We start from the raw sequence: 19,640 nt of genomic DNA on the forward strand, positions 1-19,640 counted from the left end.
AATGGGACGCGTCCTGTAAGATATGATTTATTGAATAGACAGCGAATACTCAAGAAACAGCTCAATGCCCATCCAAGTACCTCATCGCACTCCCAAGTTCCTGGAAAGGTAAGGTTTCTCGAGAACATGACAGCGGTGCGATTTTGCGCTCAAGGAAATAGTGAGTGCGCATATAAAAACGCGATTAGGCCACCGCTCCACAACCGCCATAAAAAGCCCCGTCTGTGCTGTATTTCCAGGTTCGGGTTCGCGCCTGTAGATGATTGTATGGGAATGTTAAACATGCTGCACTTTTGGCTTTCAGATGGAAAAGTACGGACTTTCGTCACTGGGATATGCGTGATAACATCATGTTATTATTTATTACAGAGGTAGATCAAAGAAATTGACGTTTAATGTTGGGCCTGTTAAACCAGCTCTATCACTGCTAATTAGCGGCTGGTAGAGCTCGACGTTGATTGGCTGGATGACAGCTGTTGGGGGTTTGTGTCATCGCATGGGCGGGGCGCCCCAAATGCCAGCCGTTGCTGCCAAAGCCCAACATTTCACTGGAAAACAAGCACCTGACTAAGCCTTTGAAGCTACCCCGGAGCGGCGGACGCCAAAAGTGATGTGCAACGGGGCTCGCTTAAAGTCGTAATTTGGGGTTGTCGCACTATTGGGAATAACGATATTTGGGAAAGAGCAGCCGGCCACTGTACATCGACACCTCCCTCTCTTGTCACACAAGGCTTCTTGCTTCACTTGTCGAGCCGCGGTCGAGCTTCCAATTCCACACAACACCTCGACACACCCATACGGACCTGCGCGCGACGTCGGCAGCGCCTTGCGCCTCTCGTGCCTCTCTCCGCGACAACAGAACATTTTGTCGCCGTCTTTGTCTTCAGACCTTCCTCCCGGCCCCAACCGACCTCGACAGGCCACGGACCAAGCTCGACACTACGTCTGTGCCTTGCCATTGACGGGCTGGGACGCCAGCGCACGCTTTTGCGGACACACTCTCTTGATCCTGTGCTGCCCCTATCTCGTTGATCGATATGGCGCCCGTTGTGCCTGGCACAGATCGCGTGTAGAGACTGCAATGATATGACCCGGGTGGGTTCACAGCTGCACCCTTCTCCCTGACCGCTTTGTTTACTCTCCTTCTCGAGGCTGTCACTGACTCTCTGCGCTGTCGCTAGACGTCGCATACGATCCCAGCAGTCGCCGCGCCGTTATGGCGCTTTTCAGCCCCACCTTCATTCTCGGCGTCGTCGTCCTCCTCTACGTCCTCTCCTTTGTCCTATTCGCCATCATTCGCATTGTCACGGGCCTATCTATTCAGCGCATTGGCTATTTCTCCCTTCGCCGCCTTGCCTACGTGCCTCGCGACGGGCTCAAGATCGAAGTCCGTGGCCTGGGCCTCAACATTCACCGTCCGACTTTCGCACAGCCGACGTGGTTGAGCATTGTCGTCAGCGAGCTGGTTGTCACCGCCGATACCAACGAGTTGGAAGGCTTGCACCATGTCGACGACAAGGCTGCTTACAATGACACGACCAGCGAAACGCCGGGTGGCGACCCCACCGTGGGCAAGGAGGCCTGCAGCGAGCGGAGCGGAGATGACGACATAGACGAGAAAGCACCTGCATCTGCCGCATCACCACCCCCCAGCGAAAGCTCCGACAGCGAACGCCGCAAGGCTGCCGGCGCAGAAGAGCGCAGCAAAACCTGGCGCCAGCTTATGAAACTCAAAGAGCGCATCAAGCGTCTGCATCGCAATATCAAGTGGCTGCGGCTGGTGGATGTGGTTGCCACCAACTCGGCCGTCAACGTCGTCGGAGTCGGCAACGTTCAGTTTGGCAGCTTTACGATTGCGGTTGACACACGCCGCAAGATGGTTGACCGCGATCGCCGTCTGTTCCAAGACCAAGACGCCCCTCATGAGACGAGCCAGGCCGAGTGGATTATGACACTCCGCAGCGTTCTCTTTACCCCCGAAGATAGAGACTCCATGGAGATAGTGGACAATGTCACGCTCAATATCCACGGGTTCCTGTATGAAGCACTCGATGGTTTGCGTGACGCCGCAATCGCATTGAAGCTTGGTCGTGTCCACGTCCCGTACGACGACCTCCTCTACTGTGCCGAGCTGTACCGGCAGACCAAGAAGACGGTCTCGCCTCTTGCGCTGGCCCCTACTCATATCGCAGAGCCTCTGAGTCCCATGTCGCCTATCCTCGAGGACACCCCGTTTTTGACGAATATTCAGCCGGCGACATCCGACCCACAGCCGAATGATGCTGCAAAGGCGGCCACAGCCGACCAAGCTAGTAGCACTGAACCCACTGACGAAGATGAGCTCATGCAAACCGTAGCTGACTCGAAGGAGTTCGTGAGCTCTATTCTCCGAGGCATCAAAGAGGTCCAGTTCGCCGTCAGCTTCCTTGGCATTGCCAAGAAGGTGCAAACTGCCAAAGCAACAAGAGCTCCTGTTCTCCTCATGAATCTGTCCATGAAAGAGGTCGGTATCGATTTGCACCGTCTTGATCCCAAGTCGCCTGCCCACCGGATGTACTTTTCTTCCAAGGATATTGCGCATGAGGCACTCGCTGCCGCCCTGTCAATATCCCTCAGTGCAGACGACGGCCAGGGCAAGCCTCAGCGTCTGATGTATGTCCCAATGGCTACGACGACGGTCAAGACAACCTTGCCGTCCAAATCCGTGGAGATCACCAGGGGCATCAGTGCTGAGGAGAGAAATGCCAACATCCTTTTTGCCAACTTTGTTGTCACATCACCGTCCGTGGATCTTGATCCACGCCACCTTCCACTAATTCTTGCCATCCTGAACCGCCCAAAACCGCCACGGGCCCATGCATCGTCGCTGCCGAAAACACGCCGCCACATCCTCATCTCTCGTCTCCTCCCCAAATCAAATATCAAATTTTCAATGCACGAGCCCGTTGTCCGTATCACCCTCCCGCCTGTCAGCTCCTCTGCACATCCGGACGATTTCGATCTGATTATCTCGTCCATCTCGTCCATATCACTCGACATAGAGTCCTTCCATTCTCCTGTTGAGGAGCTTCATTACTCGCTTGCCTCGGCTCTGCGGCTACAGACGCACAACCTCTTCTACCAAACCTCAGCTGGCGATCGGTTTGACCTCCTCCAGACCGAATCATTCGACCTCAAGATTCAGTTGAATGCCTCCCCTGATGTGCATGTCGTTGCGAGTGGAAATCTTCAGACTTTTTCTGTCAAACTGGTCCGTCCCGAAATTATTGATGGCATTCGCCAGATCGTGAGGCAACTCCGCCCAAGCGTCATCCCAGAAAAGAGGTCCATTCAACGCTCTGAACCAAGAGAGCATGTCAACTTCATACGCAACATGCCGGCGTGGCTCATGCACTTCCACATGCAAGCCTACGATTTTAGCGTGGAGGCTGCGGGCGTCGACAAGCGTGTTTCTAGCGACTCCAGAGGCATTGCGGTACAACTTGATACATGGACAATGGAGTATCGAGCACAGCGCCTTGACGGTAATCAACGACGGCCAACAAGGCGGAGAACCGTGAGCCGTTCGGTTCTCCTTCCAGACACTGACTTCTTGACTCAAATTTCGACGACCCCAAGAAAGAAGCATTACCACAACGGCGACGGCCGCCGCATTGCCATTCACGGGAGGGGTCTGGAGGCTTTTATCGTCGAGTCATGCGAGAAGTGGGAGATGGATCCCTTTGTCAATTTGCCAAGGTTCGAAGTTGCGTTCTCAACTCTGAGCGACAACCAGGGCCCTGTTTTCCATGTCCACTCTCATGTCCGTACGCTGCTTTTGCACTACTCTCTTGAGAGGCACTACTCAGTCGGCATGGCTGTTATGGTCCTGAAGCAGGCGTTTGCGCATCCAAGCCTGGACGCTCCGACCAAAAAGCACGGTATCGCTGAAGTTCCTTCACCTGAGATAAAACAAGTCGGGACATCAGGAACTGCTCTGCACTTAGCGCCGCCGTCACCCATGGCAGCAAACGATCCAGCAGATGCTTCGGGTAGACCACAACGAGAGCTTATTGCCGTGGATGTTAAGGTCACCCTTGTGCAGATCAAAGCCGACCTCCCGTCCGATCCGTCTATTATGCTTCAGATTCACGGCCTAGAGACTGGCCGCCATCGCTGGTCACCACCCTTCGTTTACTGGAAGCTGATTAGACTGCATGCTGAAGCACCTCGCATGCCACGAGTCTGGGCACGGCTTCTGAGCATCAAAAACGGCCGTTTGGAGTGCAAAGAGACCCGGAAGAAACTTCCTACTCGTGGTTACAAGATCGTGCGAGCCTTTGATATTAGTACGGACGTCATCCGTATCGGCATTCCACACGAGCTTGTTCTGTACAAGATTGTTGACAATATTGTCAACACTTTCAAATCCGTTATACAGCTGCACCATCGTTTCAAGACGGGCACGGACGAATACATACTGGGGAAAGCACCAGAGGGGCCCAAAAATATCCCTCGGGTGGCCATCCGGAGCCGTACATTTGCATTTGAGCTGGAAGATGGTGCATTTGAATGGAAACTAGGTATGATCTACCGCGCGGGGCGCGTTGAGCAGATGCAACGACTTGCAAGAGAAGAAGCATTCCGTGTCAAGGTGAAGAAGATTCAGGAGGAAGAAGCCCGTCGGGAATCTAGCAAGTTCCGGGCACGGTCTGCGGCACCCCGTGGCCGAAATATCAATCTCGCCTCTTCCGGTGCCAACGCAAGGAGTCAGAGCGACGATCGACAGCCGACTGCACGCGGACCGGCAAGTTCCCACGGCTTCGGCAGAACCCCTCGGTACGATCCCGAGGGCAGCTCGTTGGGTATGACTGGTAGCGCTCACGTCACCATTGCCGATGCAAGGCATAAGCTGAACTTGCACAATGCGCGCGGCTGGAAACAGCGCATCGACCGAGCATATCTCATGGCGCACAATGGCATGAAGGAGATACGTAGCTTACTTTGGGGAGACCACGCGACAAATGAGGAGATGAACGAGTTCGAGAACATTCTCGGCGTGCCAAACCGACCCGCCCTCATGACGACTGTCATCGACGACTTGCACTTTATCATCGACAAACCTAGCTTCCCAATGAAAGAGTTACCCGATTTCCTCCACAAGGTCGGAAAGGGTATGCCAAAGGATATGCTGTATGCGCTTCTTATCCCCGTCAACCTCCAAATCAACATGGGCGAGGCCAGAGTAACACTACGCGACTATCCCCTCCCGTTACTGCATGTTCCCGGGATCGCGTCGAATCAGCCATCAAAGTTGCACGCGTTGTCACTTTCCTCCGATTTCGTCATTGCTGAAGAATTCCAAGGCCCAGAGTCCGTGCGGCACGTCAAAGTCGATATCTTACCCCCCAAGGACCCGGAGCCAGGTGCATCGAAAGCAGGCAACTTTGCCATCGATGTGCTGCGTACCACGAGCCAAGTCAAGACGTACTCCGATATGACAATCGACATCAACACCTCTCTGCCGACAAAAATTACGTGGGGCCCGTCATACCAGCCTGCCATTCAAGATATGATGATGGGATTCGAATCTTTCACGAAACCTCAGCTGGATCCCTCCGAGAGCGTAGGCTTCTGGGACAAGATCCGCCTGAGCTTCCACTCGCGCGTTCGCGTTGCTTGGAAACAAGATGGCGACGTCCATTTTGCCCTTAAAGGCACACGAGACCCGTATCAGGTGACAGGAAACGGCGCTGGGTTCCTTATGTGCTGGCGTAACGACGTGCGTTGGAACATCCATGCGGACGACGACCCGAAACAGTTCATGACTGTTAATAGCGGAGAGTACATCCTAGCTGTTCCCGACTACAGCCACCACGCACGTGAGGTGAATCGACAGAGCACAGACGACGATAGCGTTAGCAGTGATGATTCTCTCCGCTCTGGTGCAGCGTTCAAGAAGGTGGTCATGAAGCTATCTGGTAAGGTTCAGTGGCTAGCTGGCCTTGTTTTTGAGCGGGCCATTGACGATGGCATGAGAAACTTCAATTTCGCACCACACTACAGCATCTTCCTCAAGGCGCCTCAGCACGCCCGCTCCCAAGGTGGCCTGCCTTACGACGCTTTCCGGGGCTTCCGCAGTCAACATATTCATATGTCCATTGCTGTTCGTGCGCCGGTCGACCGAGAGTGGTCTGTATCTAATTCAGAGCCGTCACGCAGCTACAACACGGTCCACCTGTCACCCCGTTTCTTCACACATTTCTTTTCTTGGTGGTCCCTGTTTAGCGGGCCAATGTCGCTCCCAATCCGACAAGGCAAGCTCTGGCCCGGCTGTGAAAAGACCAGCAAGAAATTTGGACGGCACCTGGCCACGATCAAGTACAACCTTCTGCTTGCGCCCTTGTTCCTCAGCCACATATACAAACACAAGGATACAGACGACCCTACAGAGAATGCCGTTACTGCAACTGGCATCAAAGTTCGCTTTGACAGCTTTATGCTTGATATGCACCAGAGAAGAGAAGAGTTCAACACCCGTGACAAGGGCCGCAAAATGAAAAGTCGGACGACGGGCATGAAGATTCACGCGTGCCAGCTCGATCTTGCCTCTGCCGATATCCGGGCTGTTTCGGCCAGCATTCGAGGAACAACGGCGGAATCAATTCAAAATTCGCTGTCGCACTACATACACAATGAAGAGGAAAACGCGGACATCTCACGCTTCACAATCCCTGACGACGATTTCAGCTGGATCGATATGGATGACTTTGTGGAGCTGGATTGGATTCTACCCACGGAACCAAACCCTGACACCAAGATCTTCCCACTCGCGTTCGCGCCGAGGATTACTTACTTTCGACAGACCGATATTGGTGGCGTAATTTCTGGCGACCCGGACCGTACAAGTCCTTTTGGCCACGAATCCACCCATTTCTGTATCATGACGCCGGACGATGATCCTCGGACAGTTCAAATGCACCTCGTCCGGGCGCGCCTGCGACAGCTGGAGGATCAAATCGAAAACCACGTGCGTGACATCAATGAAGCAGTGAAGAGGATCAACAATGAGAACAATGCCTCCATTACAAACGAAATTGAAACGCTTTCTCGGCAAGCCAATGTTCTCCAAGAAAAGAAGTCGTTCCTCGAAAACTCCCTGCGACTCCTGGCAGAGGAGACGGCAGCCGCCTCCACAGCAAGGGCTGCCGCAGCGGCATCGGCAAAGGCCGCCACCGAGGCTCGAGAAGCTAAGCGGAGAGAGCGTGAGAAATCTAGAAGCGTGGGCCGTTCACCATCCAACGAAAACGGCCCCAGTGATGCGTCTGCTGCAGCGAATGCAGCGGCTTCGGCTGACGGCGACAAAGTAGGCGCAGACTCTGGTGCTGAGTTTGCCAGCGAATTCACAAACCGCTTCGTCGTCCACAACATTAAGCTCAAGTGGAACAATATGCTTCGAAACATCATCCTCCGCTACATCCACCAGGTCAGCCAGCGACGAGGCTTTGTTTATTACCTGTCCCGGCCAGCAGTGAAGTTCATCATCGACATTGTCGAAGAGCAAGTGAAGCTTAAAGCTGGTGCAACGCCGAACACTGGCGACTCATCGTCTGTCGCCACCGGAGCTACTGGCACTAGCCCCAGCGCGCAGCAATCAGCGGATGGAGCCTACAACGGGGACCAGACGTCTGGTAAAGATATCGAGGATAGGATCCGCAAAATCTTACAAGACGGCCGGAAGTTTGTGAGCACAGAGGAGTTCGCCAAGGACTGCGGCGGTAAAAACGAGGGCACCGTTTATTGCACCCCTATGGAGGAACTGTCCGGCGGCATTGCTACTGAGTTCACGCCTCAGAACAACTACCATGTCCATCTAATTGCTCCGCAGATCCAACTGCAGAGCGACAAGAATAAGAAACACGTGGTACTTGTGACGGCCAAGGGCATGGAGCTCAAGGTTGTCGAGGTGATGGATAAGGCTAGACTCTCTGACAACGTCAGCGGCCTAGTTCAGCGGCGTTTCCTTGTCGGCATGGACAGCACACAGTTCTTCGTCACCCACCGCAAGTGGTTTTCTACGCGCATTCTGTCCGCGTACTCGGGCAGCAGCTATGGTGCACCCAGTGGGTCTAGTTGGCCTCCGTGGGTGCCCATGGAAGCCATCTTTGATTTCCAGACCGATCCGTTCGGGTTTAAGCGTGTGGTGCAGAAAACATCAGCCATGCTGCGTTACGACAAGTACAATACGCTACGTCTGAAGTACAATGAGGGCGTCAGCACTGGCGAAGGTGCCGGAGCAACCACGTCTGACAACCTAGAAAACCGCATGGACAACCTGTGGGTCGAGTTTCCCCAAGCGCGCGCGCTCTGCAACTCGTCCCAGTACTACGCTATCTACGTGATCGTGCTTGATCTCCTCATGTACAACGAGCCTGCGGAGAAGACCCGAAGTGAACGCCTCGAGAAGATCATGCTGGCATCTGACTTCAGCGACTTGCGTGGCGCCCCCGAGATGGTTATCCGGCTCCAGGAACGTGTGCGCCAGTTGGAAGACATCAAGACCCACTTTCAAATCCATTCCAAGACTCTTGACAAGCGAGGCTGGGAAGAGCAACTGTTGCTGGAGCGTGACCTTGCGGCGTGCGAGGACGAGCTCTTTTTTATCATGAAAGCGATCACGACCTCGCAAGGCCGCAACGATGCGTCTCAGAGTAACGCACTCTTGAAGTGGAGCATTTCGGCCCGCGAGATTGTCTGGCACCTAATCCGCGATAACAACGAGCCGCTTGTCGAGCTTCAGCTAAAGGACGTTGAGTACGACAGAACGGACATTGCAGACGGATCACACATCAACCTGATCCAGGTGGGCAAGATCCTTGGCCTCAACCTGCTCCCAGATGCCATCTATCCCGAAATGATCGCCCCCTACCTGGACGAGCGCGGGCCGATGGAGACGGGCTCGGAGCCGATGGTGCGTGTCTACTGGTACATGCTAGAGGCCATTGCTGGCATTACGGTAATGGATCACTTTGAAGTGACGCTGTTCCCAATGAAGATCCAGCTCGAGCATGAAGTCGGTAAGAAGATATTCGAGTACATCTTCCCCGGTAGTGACGGCGACAAGCAGGCGGGCGGTAGCGATTTCCCCACTACAAACGATTCATTTGCGAAGCAGTCAGATGACGATACCGAGGAGGATGACTACACATATAACGTTCATACTGGGGGTCGCAACCGGCTGGGATCGGCCGTGTCGGAGTCGGCAGGTTTCAACACTCGACCAGGCTCTCTCGAGCTTCGCCTGCGGCCGACCTTGACGTCCAACCAGAACCACCGGTCGATGTCAGACAAACAAAGGGCTCTGAGTGTCCATTCTACAGATGCACATTCTTTCCGTTTCTTCCGGCAGTCCAATGCCAGCTCGTCGAAGAGTTTGTTGAAGAAGCCGTCACACGAATCGCTTCAGGGCAATGGCCCACTCCGAATCGGTGTTGGGCGGTCGTCCACTGGGTTCTCATCCATCACAGGCGGTAGCGAATCCTCCAAAAAAGGCAGCCGGTTTACTCTGCGCAGTACCAAGTCGGACGACAAGCAAAACAACAACCCCTCTGATGACCTGACCAAGATGATTACCCGTGCAAGCAACTACAAGACATTTGCGTACATTCGCCTACCATCCGTCGTCCTCTGCCTGAGCTACAAGGGAAAGGGAGAACACAACATTGAGGACGTACACGACTTTGTCTTCCGGTTGCCAACAATTGAATACCGCAACAAGACATGGTCAAACCTGGACCTGGCGCTAGCACTCAAGAGCCGAGTTATCAAGGCGCTTATTTCGCACACAGGCGCCATCATTGGCAACAAGCTCAGCAAGCACCGGCCTAATACTGCACAGCAGTCCAAACTGCGCGAGAAGATCACAAGCTCGGCCTTGTTGTCGACACCTGCGCTGAGCGAGTCACGGGATAACAGCGACGACTCATCGTCCATCTTTGGTACCTCCGCAGTCGACTTCTCACGCTCACCGCCACGGTCTCTTCGCGGATCGCAGACATCCATCCCCATTCCACGCTCTGCAAGTCGAAGCTCGAGCATTGCATCGTCCAACCGATCGTACATCGGTAGCACCAGTGGTGTTGGTGGTGGTGGTGGTGGTACTAACAACACCGGTGGCCTCGCGTCAATCAACACCCAAGCCACGCCAATACCCAAATTCTTGATGATGACACCACCAACACCGCAGCACGAGTTCTCGTCTGGTCAATCTTCGCTTCCTCCCAGCCGGGGCAGCAACATTGACTACCTATGGCCCGACAGCCGCAGCAGCAGCAAGATGTTTGGCGGTGGCAGCGAATCGGGCGAGCGCAAGAAATCTGCTTTTGGGGGTGTCCGCAACAAGCTGAGCGCTCTCGCATCCAGGGTCAAGGACCGCGACAATAGCAGCATCGGCAGCGGTGGAAGCAGCAACCACCTGTCGAGCCAAAACCTAGGCTACGCACAAAGATCTGGCGTGCACAGCAGTCACAGTGGAATAGAAGAAGGCGATCTCACACCAATGCGCCGGCGCGAGACCAGAATGGCCGGTGCTGACATCAACGACGATGATGCCGACGATGCCGATACGGACGTGCCCAAGCAGTTGCACCGCGGCCTACGGACAAAGACGACATGAGCAACGGCGCCTTTAACGCTTGTGACTTGTCGCATACTTGGGTGTCGATAAGGTTCGAATCAACAAAAGAAAAACAAGGGCTAATATATGCCCAAAAAAGAATAAAGTATAGAACGGTGTGGAGTAGGAGTCCGGGTTGCGGGATTTGCAAACTACTCTATGGGCACATTCCGGCATTTCACAGGGACCGAGGCTTTTCCCATCACGATTTTCTACTGTCCTCTGCCCTGGTTTCTTATGTGTTCCTTTGTGTTATTGTCTTTGTTTCTATTTCTGCGTTTGGTCATGCTGGCCATCTATATTGTCCATCATTTTCGTCTGCCCGCCATCTTCTTCTCCTGGGGCTGGTGTAATTTGTTGTATACATGTGGTCTCAGGTGGGTGTACAAAGGGTGTGGCGGTTTTGTTGTTTCTGTTTCTATTTTTGTAACTTGCTCATTCCTGTTTTGATATTATATACAGCTCACATATCATCCAATACATGTACAAGTTTTCCCTTTCTTTTCTTATCCACTAGTCGTTTGAAAGTAAATACAGCCCAACGTCTTTTCCGCATAGCCCGCCTCGTTTTTTTTTTTTTTTTTTTTGTATTATTTACGCAAATAGAACAGCGTGCATGCTAGGTCAGGGAAATTCATCGGCCAAGGACGGCGGCGATGAAAAAAGACTCATCTGTGCATAATAAGCTTGGACCTCATTCACAGCTTATTTTCTTCCTTTAATTGGAAAATGTAAACGGCGACATTTGTAGTGAAGAGCCTTTGGGGACTCATTAATGTGCGTGTGGGTTCCAGAAGTGGGAGGTAGATGAAAATTCAAGATCAAAAATCAAATTCAAAATCCCTCACATACCTGCCGTCCACCTAGAGCGTTACGTCGTTTTACAGCGCTCTGCATTTCTCGCCCCGTATTATTACCCACTCTGCGTTCTCACGATCATAGCCCAACAGCGGATACTATCGGTTCAGCTTCAGCTTCCCGCAAAGTAAAAGGGATACTCTTACGTGGTGGATACACCCGAAACAATTTGAAATAGAAAATATAATATCGATATTAATCCTCAAGAGATTGTCCGTATTTCTTTGAAGTTCCTCTACGATACAGAAACCGCCACAATAACACGTCGTTTGAGTATATTTGTTAAGGTTTTTACAAACATATGAATACACAAAGACCAAGTAATAGCAAATAGTTCGATTTGAAAGATGTGGCATTAATAGACAAAATATAAAAGCAAGGTAGGTATCACATGCTCATATCAAAAATGATGTTGGGGGGAATGGCATCGCTCCCCATCCGAAATGCTGCCCAGAACCAATAAAAAAGTCACAAAGTTGACAGATTTGTGACCTCAAATAATAATTTAACGCCAAATGCCGATGCAGGTATAATGATGACATAGGAAAAGAGTAGGGGAAGAAAAGGTCCGGTGATATTCATGGGGCTGTGATGCACTGTTGAACATAAATAAATGTCCCAGATTCGTTAGGCGCAGTTGAAAGAGCAAAGAAGTGAAACTTCAGTCGCTATCGCGAGACGCGGCGACCCATCGTGCAGGGACGCCGTCTGTGCCGACAACGTAGGGTTTGCCGCCCATCTTGCGAGGTGGCAGAGCCAAACGCGCGCGGCCTGGTTTGCGGTCATCCAGTTTGCCCATGCGGCGCATGGCCATTTCCATGACAGCGATGCGAATAAAGTCCGAGTTCTCGCGAAGTTCCCGTTGCCGAGGTCCTGGGGGAGGACGGTCGGATTCCTGCAAGGAGGTTGATGAGGCCGGCCGTCCGGACGGGTGCAATGGGAGACCCGAGGGGGTGGTGGCGCTGTTGTGGCCAGAAGGTGATGATTTCGGGCCCTTTGTGCGGTGCACACGGTACGTTTGCATTTGAATAGACGCAGTGAAAGGTGAGCGGGGTGGGGAGGATCCTGGCGAAGTAGCGCTGCCAGACGTCGAAGACGAAGGCCCGGACGATGTCGACGTGAGAGTGGCGGGTGAAAGAGACGCGGACGCCAGCGCCGGCGACAGCATCTGGGCGGCCGAGAGTCGCGGGTCAACGTGCGGCCCTTGGGTGGGGTTCAAGTAGCGACGGAGTGCGGCACTCGGTTCTTCCTCAAGTGGCGGGGGGCGGCGCTCGTCCGTGTATGGAATGTGGGGGTCGATGGTGAGAATAGAGCGTGTAAGAAAGTCTTCAGGTGGAATGGAGGTGAGGTTGAGGTTGGAGAAGGAGCGTGCCGCGTTTCGCAAGGCACGGAGGGAGGCCGTGAGGTTGGACTTGAAGGCTGAGCGAAGCGGTTGCAGAGGGAAGCGAGCCTCAGTCGTCTTGGCAAGGGGATCTGGAGGCGACTGGAAGACGCGAAAATCGAGGTTGTCGACATCCACTTCACTATCGCTTCCGCCGTCAAGACTAGACGCCGAAAGCGGGTCGGTATCGTGTTGGCCTGGGGGTGACGACACGGGTGTGAGCGACCGGCGCGTTGGGCGGGCTTTGTGAACACTGCCGTGGGCGCGGTTTGGGGTCTGAGGCGAGTCGTAGGAGGAAATGGTACCAGTTGCAAAGGAGTCGGCTAACGAGGGCATAGACTCGAGCGACACGGTGCGCGTGGAAAGGTTTGCGTCCAGAGTACTCTCGCTGATGGAGACCTCGTCGTCATCGTCTTCAAGATCCTCGGGAGCCGTCAAGAGGACATCGAGCGGGCTTTTACTGAGGGAAAGGCTGAACTCTTGCTCGGCCCCTTGAACTTGGTTGATAAAAGAGTTGACAGTCATACGCTTCTCGCTCAACCGGTCTCCGTTCAAAGTCCGTGGTTGCCGCAGGCTGCGCGAGGATCGTGACCGAGGAATATTGGTGACGGCTAAAAGAGCCGCTACGGATGGCGAGATACTATCCGGACTGTGGACGTCGCGCAAGCGGCGCCGGGATCCGGTGGTGCCCCATGCCTGGACCTGACCTCGGCGGAAACCGCGCCAGGCATCTTCGTCGTGTGGTAGGTGGTGGCGATGTTTGGTCGCGTGCGCGTGCGCGTGAGCATGCGGATGCGCGGTCTCGTGCCTAGTTGCTTTTACCGGAATTTGAACCGGACTCGTTGGCGTTGTTGGGCGCTCGTCGGGAATAAAAGCAGCGCTGGTTAGCGATGCGCCTTCTGACATTGTGGAAGCGCTGGGCATGGACGGCGCATCGCTCTTTGCGAGTCGGCGGGCGTCGGCAACAGCGCTACCTCGTGGTGCAGCGACGGTTGCACTCATATTCAAGGACGACGAAGAAGCACCGGAGAGGGAAGTCGAAGGAGCGGCGGTTGGGCGGGACGGTGGTACGGCGTTGTTAGACGGGATCGGGTCCCACGTTGTCGTGTCATTCCTTCGCCTGTTCAGAACAGCGAATGAGGAAGAAGTAGAAGAGGTTGCAGATGTTGGTGGTGATCGAGACGGCGAGTGTTGGGGCGAGTGTCGTGGGCTGTGCCGCGGCGATTGTGACGGAGACTGTGCTGGTGACGATGCTGAGGGTGAAGGTCGAGAGAACTGGTTCTGGCGGGAGACCAGAAAGGAGCGTGGGGACATCATCGCCACGAAACTCCTCTTCCAGTCCTGTTTTCCCCACGCGACAGATCAGACAAAGGAGTGTGTGGGCGGAGGGTAGGCGAAGGGACTAAAAAGGAAGTGCAAAAGAAAGCCTCCAGAATATAGTTGGCGCCGATATGGCGAAGTGCTCCGTAAATTAAGGGTGCCCCAATCTGATCAGCGGTATTACCATCCACTATTTTTCCAGCTTGCTGGGCAGGCCGCACCGCAAAAACATGGCAAGCCAACCGTGGAGAAAGTTGTTTGCTAAGGCCGCTGGGACGGGAGGACGGTTGACGCTGGCATGGGTGGAACGCTATTGTCCGTTCAGTGTGGGCACTGACGTAGTTGGGCGACGTTTGGCTGAAATTTGCGGCGGAACGGATGCCGTACTACGACATATTACAGCGTATGTCGTACCGGAAATCTCGTACGTAACAATAACTTTAAAGCGGGCGGAACTGGAAGTGTAAAGCCGATGAGCACTATATCGTCGCCTGGGTCGCCTATGGTAAGATAGCGCTGTGGAAGAGAAGCCGACGAAAATGCCTGCGCATCGACTTGCCAGAGTTGCCGGCCTGTCCGGCAGCTTTCCGCCCTTAGTTTTGAATAAGAAATGCGATTGTGGGCGTCCTCGCTTTCCGTATACCATACGAAGACAGTGGGCGCTCGGTGTCGGAGGTAGTTGCTGTCGAAGGGCATCAATAGTTCGGTCGTCGAATCCAGAGAGCGTATCGACCTGTGTCGTGTGCGCGGCGCATTTGTGCAGAGAAACGACGACTCGTGTGGGGGGGAAGAAGCAGCCGTTAGTTGCAAACGCAAAACGCGAAGAACAAACGCAGACAGACGGAAGAGGCTTAATACGAGAAGTGCGTTCTTTTATCAACTGTCTGTCCCTCCCTTCCTTTCAGTCGACTGCCAACCCCACGGCTTTTTCCAGATAGGAAAGTGCGCGACGATACGCCGAGCTGGGTGCGGGATGCCTGCCTGGATTAGACTTTCTGCAGCCCTTAGATAGTTCAGTTAGCTGACAGTTGGGTGTGATGGCACTGGCGGAGGAGGTCAAAGGGATTGAACTTTCAATTATGACTGACTGGGAAGGCGGCTTGCCTATCTCTGACGAAGACTTGCGAATCAGCGACGACGCACTCGTGTTCTCTTCAGCCCCAATCTGCGCCGCTCCATCATAGGTCTCTTATCGCCAGTCGGCAAAGCCCGATCACATGGAGTGGGTGTCTTGGCTAGGCCTGTCCTGTCGTAGGAGAGTATCGGGGATCACTGGACTGGACTCGCAGACCGCGTGTCACCAGAACAGAACAGACATTGAGACACGAGCTGTACAAATGGTCAAACGCCGAAATGCCCCGTTTTGCGTGTGCTACTGTGCTTGGCTGTTTCGTACCGTTTCGTAATTTTGTTGTTGGGAGTTGACAAGGAGTCAACTGGTCCGAGTTGAGTTCAGTCCTTAGCGTTATGCAAACGCAGTTTGAAAGTCCAAAGCAAGAGGGGACCGTTCGCACCTGCCATTGTGGACAGGAATATGGTCAATCTCTTACCTACCCTTGGCGTGCGGAGGGAGTACTTTCCTTCCCCCGAGAATCTCATTACGGCCGCGACGCAGCTTTGCCCGAATAGGAAGCAGCCAACAGCCAACTCACACGTTCCTTCCTTATGGAGGCATTCTACTACGCAGAATGAGACGGCAGGAACCTAGTTAGGCCCTTGTAGAGACGATTTGAAAGGGGATCATGGCATCCCCTCAAAGGCCTCGTCTACAGCCACGGTCAAGAAATTTCACCACCATCTTGCGCCTACAGTCAGTCTCGTTTCTGTATTTCACGCAGAGCCTGTGTCTACAAAAAAAAAAAATGAAAAGGCGCTTTCCGTTAGATCCTCGGCGCAATCACTGGGCCGCCACAACAAAACGCGCGCGCCGAAATGAGACAAAGAAAGAAAATTGGGGTGGGATCGGACGAGGGAATAAAAGAAACAGACAGCGTTGGGCCTAGCTTTTAGAGGATCCATTTCTTCCCGTTCCCACGACGAAACCCACTTGTCGCGCTTTTCCATTCGTTCCAGAAGGCCCACGTCATCCCACATCTCCTCTGTATTCACTACACCGTCATACATGGAAACGCAGGGACCTGAGAAAAGAGGATTACCAGGGAAGTATCTTACCAAAAGAGGGAAGAAATAGTGCCAGAGAGAAACCAACGGGGCAAAAACGATGAAAACAACGCCCCGCAAAGGAACACAGGCAAGATCCTACCGGCTGCCAAACCGGCGATTTCGGCAAGCCAAGATAAGGACACGGGAGGAGGAAAAGGAAATAATACCACAGACTTTTTCACAATAGCAGGCGGACCGGCTACCGCGGCGGGTCTCGCTGGTTTTGTCGGAGGCCAGCGCAAATAAATTTTACTCTGGGGTTGGCCATTGTACGACCTCCTTTTTCCGAACAGCTCGACACAAACGCTATCGGTGTTCAAACTTCCATATCCACGGACAACACAGCGGCTAGAACTGCACAGAGTTGTTGCCTCAACAAGACACGTGACGCCGCTTCATCGTAATGCTCACAGACCACATTGAGCACAAAGGTGGATGGACGACATTTCACTCTGACAGCGTACGTTACAAGATACTACGTCCCACTACGTACTCACGTACCTGCTATGTATGCCTTCGTCTGGCCTCGAACTCCTATAGCAAGTATGGCCGCTAGCACTTTCACTCTGTCTAGCAACTCCAAACCAGTCAAAGGACACATAAATCATTACAGTCACCCGCGAAGGGAGCGGCCAGTGAAAGACAGTCAACATTGGGCGTTAGTATCTCGACGGCTAAACAACCAAAAAGCACTAAAAATGTCCTCGTGATACCCTAATGTAGACACAGAAGCAGTGTGTACTAGAAAGGAATGACGAGAAGCAAGGAGGAAGAAAGTCAAAGAAAAGACATATCAAAAAACTGAAGAGAAGCTAGCGGGAAAGAAACGTATATATAAAAAAAAGTCGTGGCTTGCATCAACAGTTGCTGCCCAATAGCCGAGAAAACGAAAAATTAGAAATTCGCTGGTTTGCTTGTTTGTGCATTTCCCTTTGCTTTTCACGCCCCGAAGTCGCAGCTCGGCATGGTGGCCTATATGTCTTTTGTGATTTTTAATTGTGGGTATCAATTTATTTTGTTAACTAAGAACTTTCGTACACAAACTAACACGAAAAGAAGAGCTAAACATGGCAAAAATATGACAAGTGAGGGCTCGTGAAAGAGAGACAGAACGTAAGGCGGGAGAATAACACCAGAATGCCAAGTATAATGTTATGGTATTATTGTTCGAATGTTTGAACGCCGGGCAGATGCCACTGCCACTTACCCCAGAGGTGCCGTTCGTGGACATGATAGTGTACCGAGACGCAATGCAAAGACTGGAAAATACAAAAATATAAAAGGAGACAGGGGAAGAACAAATTGAAGAGGTGGCGTGTCAGGGGGAGTCACCTAAAAGGGCTGGCCTTCTTTGCGACCTCCGTTTTCAAAGTGACCGGGCCACTGTGGCGGAACGCCCTTGGGCGTTATGACGCCGAAGCGCCGCTCGCCGTATCGTGACAACCGCTCCTCGTTGAAGTCGCGTTCACGGGCATACTCGACATCCGGGTCGGCGCCTTCACTGTAGTACTGGTCGGCAAACCGCCGCCGACCAAAACCCGGAGCCGAGGATGACCGGGGCGGCTGTGGTGCTCCCTGGAGATTGTCGGCAGCGGGATCTGTATCCAGAAAATGGGTGTACCGAGAAGAAGAGTACGGTCCGGAAACGGCTGTCAGCTCGCGCGCCAGACCGTCAATCTCGCGCTGGATGTCGCTGACGCGCATAATGCCATTGCTTGTCATGGCCTCTTCCTCACTGCTTCGCGGGCTTTGGCTGCGTAGCTCCATTGGCTGCTGGCGCTCGGACGTCGTCCCGATGCGCAGAAGCTTTCCATTGGCGTCGCGGCCACGGCGGCTGCTCGACTTTTGTATCGTGGCCGTCTTTGTCGCCATGGTCGCAGCCGTCATGGTGGAGGCGCGCGAAAGGTAGGCGGCCGTGGCTGCCGTATTGCGGGCCATTTCGGTTGTGTTGTTGGCTGTCGTATTCGGTGCTCGGCCAAACCGAGGCAGCCACCCCCCGCGGTCGCGTGCTCTCAAGAACGGACGCAAGGCCGGGATCGAGGCTGTAATCAGTGCCAAATTCGTCTCGATATCAGACGTCATAAAGCCAATGTTGAATGTCGGATCCGGCGACACGACTAGACCAAAGAGACCCTGGACAAAGATGACCATGCGGGCAATAGATGTTATTGTGACCCTGTGCCTTTTGTTAGTAATGTGTGCCATGCGTATTCCGGCTTGGAGACGGGGAGAGTGTGAATAACTTACAATATGCCCAACAGGAAAATAAATATCAAACCAAATTTAGTTCGCCGGCGGATCTTGAGGTCGGCCAGAATGTATAAGGGCAGGCCAAGCACGATAATATCCGTCAGAATGTTGAAGGCTGAAGTCGATACAAACAGAAGCCGCTGGTCGACGCAGTGGCCTCCCTTGATGGTTTTGTCCCAGTTAAACGCAATCGGTGTGCACTGAAAGATGAGGGCAACAAAGACACCAATCATCTGCATCAAGTTGATTGTGTTGAGCACAATGATAAAGCGACGGATGCCGGTCTTTTGGCCAAAGAGCCGGAGCAGGAAAATGAGCACCGAGGACTTGGCGAGAGAGAGGATAGGGTTGTAAAGAAATTCAACGGCAAAATTCCAGATAGCACCCTGGATTGGGTCGTGCGGTGGAATGTCGTTGAAGTGGATGCCGACAAAGTTTGTTTTTATAACTGAACATATTTGTTAAAGCCGGCCGAAAATGTCGATAAAAAATATTCAATATAGTTGGGAGGAACTTACACATGTAGCTAATTGCTGTCTGTATCAGAGAAAAGATCATGGCAATCGAAATGAGCCAGTCGTCTAGTTCTGTCAGTATGACTGTTGCTTTCCCTTCTTCACATCGTGGAATGGACAAACCAGACCTGTGCCAAACTGCCTTGAGGTCGCCCGTCCTACCACTCGTGCTGCCACAACTAGCAGGGCAGCCGATGGAAAGATGAAGTTGATTGCAATGGCGAAGTCTTGAAGCCCACTAGTGGGACCATCCGGGACACGCAGCGCGGACGCCATATCTGTTGTGTTGGGCATTGTTGTCCGTCGTCTAGTGTATGTTTGTGAGAAGTTCGTTACTCCGCGATCAGAAAACCGCCGCCAACTGGTGAGGAAGTTGGGTCGAAAGCATCGAGTCAAAGATAGGATCTGTAGCCGAAGGAAAGCAAATAATATGATAATATTGCCTCGCTTTCGTATAAAATACGTGAGAAGAAATAAGAAAGAGAAATGGGAAAGGTAA

At 53.1% G+C, this 19,640-nt stretch overlaps 3 protein-coding genes across 3 annotated transcripts; 1 reads left to right on the forward strand and 2 right to left on the reverse strand.

The window, feature by feature from the left end:
* Positions 1-1,216: 1,216 nt before the first annotated feature.
* On the forward strand, positions 1,217-10,654 carry SPBR_02157 (uncharacterized protein; the record flags this gene model as incomplete). The annotated part of the gene is made up of 1 exon (XM_040760461.1): positions 1,217-10,654. The coding sequence occupies one exon, from the start codon at positions 1,217-1,219 to the stop codon at positions 10,652-10,654; it is 9,438 nt and encodes a 3,145-aa protein (XP_040620695.1).
* Positions 10,655-12,173: 1,519 nt separating this feature from the next.
* On the reverse strand, positions 12,174-13,895 carry SPBR_02641 (uncharacterized protein; the record flags this gene model as incomplete). Its single annotated transcript, XM_040760944.1, has 1 exon — positions 12,174-13,895. One exon carries the CDS (start codon positions 13,893-13,895, stop codon positions 12,174-12,176), a length of 1,722 nt encoding a protein of 573 aa, XP_040620696.1.
* Positions 13,896-17,708: 3,813 nt separating this feature from the next.
* SPBR_02637 (uncharacterized protein) lies at positions 17,709-19,435 on the reverse strand (the record flags this gene model as incomplete). Its single annotated transcript, XM_040760940.1, has 4 exons — positions 17,709-18,552; positions 18,624-19,074; positions 19,145-19,207; positions 19,270-19,435. The coding sequence occupies 4 exons, from the start codon at positions 19,433-19,435 to the stop codon at positions 17,709-17,711; spliced, it is 1,524 nt and encodes a 507-aa protein (XP_040620697.1).
* Positions 19,436-19,640: the final 205 nt, after the last annotated feature.

The sequence above is a fragment of the Sporothrix brasiliensis genome, assembly GCF_000820605.1.
Source record: "Sporothrix brasiliensis 5110 chromosome Unknown Cont17, whole genome shotgun sequence".
NCBI lineage: Eukaryota > Fungi > Ascomycota > Sordariomycetes > Ophiostomatales > Ophiostomataceae > Sporothrix > Sporothrix brasiliensis.